Genomic DNA, 3,789 nt, shown 5'->3' with positions numbered 1-3,789 from the left:
TTAATATATATATACATATGATTAGCATCTTACGAGCAATTATATATTTGACGTCCAAACCAAAGTGTAAAATCACAATGGGCATCTTGGGGCTTATTTTTGCTTAGTGTCCATTAGTTTATAAAATAGTTAATTATTCGATATAACATGCTTTTTATTTGATATTTGCCCGAGGCCTTTTTGCCTATGAGATTTTTTGTTTATTTGTATGATTTACCTGGATTTTCAGATATTGTTTTAAAGTACTTTTTATTATTATTATTATTATTATTATTATTATTTATGATTTTGAAAGCAAAAGAAGGCAAAAATTTATTTGATTATTATATAAAAAATAACTTCGAAACACCTAAGAGATAATTAAGATTAAATATAATGTGGGATGATTATTTTTGAGGAAAATAGTGGTTTCATTACTTAAGAGGAGCCTTGCTCAGTGTTTACAAAATCCCTAATGCAACTTGGGAAGTCAGTAGTCCATAGAATCTCCTGATTACATCGTAAAGCCAACTGTGCTAGCGTATGGGCTACCCCATTGCCAGAACGAGAAACATGCTAGACTTTCCAATCCATGCAAGAGCTCAGTCTCTGTTTGGCTGCCAGCAAGATATTACCAAAACTACCCAACCAGATTCCATCATTCTTCAATACATTCACTATCTCCAGTGCATCACCTTCAAGCACAATTCTCTGTAATCCCAGCTGATGACTGAGTTCCACGGCTCTCCAAGCTGCACAAGCCTCCGCCGTCGTTGGGTCCATGATGAAGTCCTTTGTCGCACACTGGGCAACCAGTAGCACACCCCCATGGTCCCTGACTGCAACCCCCACGCCCATTCTCATCTACACCACATCTAGTGAGGCATCCCAATTGACTTTGAAATATCCCTCCATTAATTTCTGCCACCTTACTTGTGGTTGTCTGAGCGTTGGAGGCCTCCCACCTAAATTGCAACCAACTTCGCTCTTCTCAAATGCCTCTAACTGCTCCTGTGACTGCCGATAAACCACTGCCGGTGGTGTCAAGGGACCCCCAAATACATACTTGTTGCTCCGAAGCCACAAATTACGAGCAATTGTCGCGAAGAGTTGTACTTCAGTTGGTTCCAATTTTTCCGTGAGATTGATGAAAATATTAGTGAAATCCTTCTCGGTGCCGCTACTTTTATGGATTCTTTTCGAGCTTTCAAGCCAAACATCCTTTGCCGAACCACACTCCCACAAGATGTGTCCCACACTTTCACCTTCCAGCCCATATATAGGGCAAAGTGGATTAGCGACAATTGAACATTTGTGAAGATTCGCTTTGGTCGCAAGAACATTTCGACAAGCCTTTCAGAGAAAAAGTTTGACAACTGGTGGTCCCCTTACTTTCCAAACAATTTTCCACATCGAAGACATCTTCTCCGCAGAAAAGCAGGATCCCTTTCCTCGCTCCATAATGGATCTTGCTAGATAATATGCACTACGAACTGAAAAGAAGCCATTCTTCGTTTCCTTCCATATCAGACGGTTTGGTTGACTGCCAAGGTAGATGGCCAAATTGCAAATTCTCCAAGCTTCCTCTTCGCTGAATAGATCATGGATCAACGAGCAGTTCCACCAAAGGGTGTGTGGGTCGAAGAGGTCACTAACTGTAGCATCCTTGTGTAACCCACTGACAGGGGTCTGGATAGAGCAAGTGTGAGGGCTAGGTATCCACCTATCCCACCATATTTTAATAAATCTCACATTCCCCACCCTCCACATTAATCCCTCCCCAAGTAGAGTCTTTGACTTCCAGATATTTCGCCAAGCGTAGGATGGCCTATGACCCAATTTCGAATCCAAAAAAGACCCCCCTCGGTAATATTTTTCCTGAAAGATTCTGTCCACAAGTGATTGAGGGTACTGTAGGAGTCTCCACTCTTGTTTTGCAAAGAGTGCGGTATTAAAATCCTCCAAATTTCTGAAGCCTAATCCTCCTTTCGCCTTTGCCATACTCAACTTTTCCCAACTAAGGTTCGGGTGAGGTTTTCCTTATGTCCCCACCAAAACCTCGCCATCATCGAGTTAATTCTTGAACATAAAGCCTTTGGTCATTGGAAAACACTCAAGTGTAAGTAGGGATTGCCTAGATCACAGCCTTCAGTAGTACATCCTTCCCAGCCTGAGATAAGAACCTCTCCTTCCAACCATTAAGCCTATCCCAGATACGTTCTTGGATTTTTTGGAAAGAGGGTGTCCTAGCTCGATCCACAAGGGCGGGCAAACCCAGGTATTTCTCATAACAAGATGATGAACCCACGCCTGAAACTGCAAGTAAATGTTCCCGGGTGCCGGCCTTCATGTTTTTGCTAAAGAAGATGGAGGTTTTTTCCATATTAATTTTCTGGCCTGAAGCTTCCTCATAAACCTTCAGTAACTTTTGTGTCTTCATCCATTCCGATAGAATAGCCCTGCAAAAGACTAAACTGTCGTCTGCAAAAAATAAATGGTTGATTTTCGTACCTCCCCGTGATATAGGAATTCCCAACAACTCATTGTGAAGTTCAGCTTGCATAAACAGGTTACTAAGGCCTTCTGCACAAATAATGAAAAGATAGAGGGATAGAGGGTCCCCTTGTCTTATACCACGGGTTGGAACAATATGACCCAGGGGTTGCCCATTAACCAGGATGGAGTATGAGACAGTTGTTACGCAGGACATAATTAAGTGAACCCATCTCTCAGCAAAACCCAACCTCTGTATAATCCCCTCCAAGAAAGGTCACTCTTCTCTGTCATAAGCCTTTGACATGTCCAGCTTGATGGCCATGTATCCTTTCTGACCTCCTAACCGACAATTCATGGTGTGTAAAGCCTCAAAGGCCACCAATAAATTATCAGTAATCAACTGCCCAGGAACGAATGCACTTTGTTTGAGGGAGATAATGTGAGGCAGAATTTTCTTTAAGCGGTTAGCCAACACTTTTGCACTCATCTTGTACACCACATTACAAAGACTTATCGGATAGTAATCCATCATAAACAATGGTGATTTTTTCTTAGGGACAAGGGGTATAAAAGTGTTCTTAGTAGCAGGGTCTAAAAAGCCAATATTTAAAAAAATCAAGTACAGTTGCGCATACCTCACGCCCCACAATGGGCCACGAGTTTTGGTAGAATCCCACAGCAAATCCATCCGGCCCGGGCGATTTTAGAGGATGCATGTTTTAAAGTTGTCTCCACTTCCCCCTGCTAGAAAAGGAGCTAAAAAGCTTGCATTCATCTCAACAGTAACCCGCCTCTCCAATCCTTCCAAACATTCAGCCACAGTGCTCACACTACCCGACATGAATAAGTGTTGGTAGTAATTAGTAAAAGCCGAATGGATTTTTGCCTCAGATGTCCATTTTTTGCCATCGTAATCTATAATACTATCAATCCAGTTATGTCGCCTTCGATGAGAAGCCCATGCATGAAAAAAAAAGGGTATTACGGTCACCATTTTAATACCAAAATTGTTTTGCTCGCTGCTGCCATTTAAGGTCTTCTTTCTAAAGCCTTCTCAAGCTTACCTTGAAGCTCCTTAATTTCTCCCCTGTTCTGGTGTGACTCATGCCTTTGTAATGCTTCTAGATGGGCAGTAAGCTGTTTGATAACCTCTCCATGTGCTTGTTTCCCCCTACTCCACCTGGCCAAAACTGCACAACAATTACCCAGCTTCTCCTGAATGTCACCCAGGCCGCAAACTGTGTTAACATCAGCCCTCCAGGCCTCTCCTATCACCTCTTGGTAATCCTCTTCCAAGACCTAGTTAACTTCAAA

The 3,789-nt window shown here is 42.3% G+C and overlaps 1 protein-coding gene across 1 annotated transcript; it reads right to left on the bottom strand.

The window, feature by feature from the left end:
- Nucleotides 1-555: 555 nt before the first annotated feature.
- On the bottom strand, nucleotides 556-1,980 carry LOC148587948 (uncharacterized). The gene is made up of 3 exons (XM_088513410.1): nucleotides 1,372-1,980; nucleotides 913-1,200; nucleotides 556-843 (listed from the first exon to the last, which is right to left on the bottom strand). The coding sequence occupies exons 1-3, from the start codon at nucleotides 1,978-1,980 to the stop codon at nucleotides 556-558; spliced, it is 1,185 nt and encodes a 394-aa protein (XP_088369536.1).
- Between the last annotated feature and the right edge of the window lie 1,809 nt (nucleotides 1,981-3,789).

This window comes from Corylus avellana, chromosome 1 (genome assembly GCF_965113065.1).
Source record: "Corylus avellana chromosome 1, dhCorAvel1.hap1.2, whole genome shotgun sequence".
Lineage (NCBI taxonomy): Eukaryota > Viridiplantae > Streptophyta > Magnoliopsida > Fagales > Betulaceae > Corylus > Corylus avellana.
The sequence above is the reverse complement of the archived record's forward strand: the minus strand, read 5'-3'. Positions and strand labels throughout refer to the sequence as shown.

What these genes read in the sequence shown, in the direction of transcription:
- LOC148587948 (XM_088513410.1), bottom strand. Translation starts at nt 1,980, where the DNA reads ATGGCAAAGGCGAAAGGAGGATTAGGCTTCAGAAATTTGGAGGATTTT. An exon ending in TGTGGAAAATTGTTTGGAAA is followed by an intron (nt 1,201 to 1,371) that starts GTAAGGGGACCA and finishes GGTTCGGCAAAG; the next exon opens with GATGTTTGGCTTGAAAGCTC. An exon ending in CAACGCTCAGACAACCACAA is followed by an intron (nt 844 to 912) that starts GTAAGGTGGCAG and finishes GATGTGGTGTAG; the next exon opens with ATGAGAATGGGCGTGGGGGT.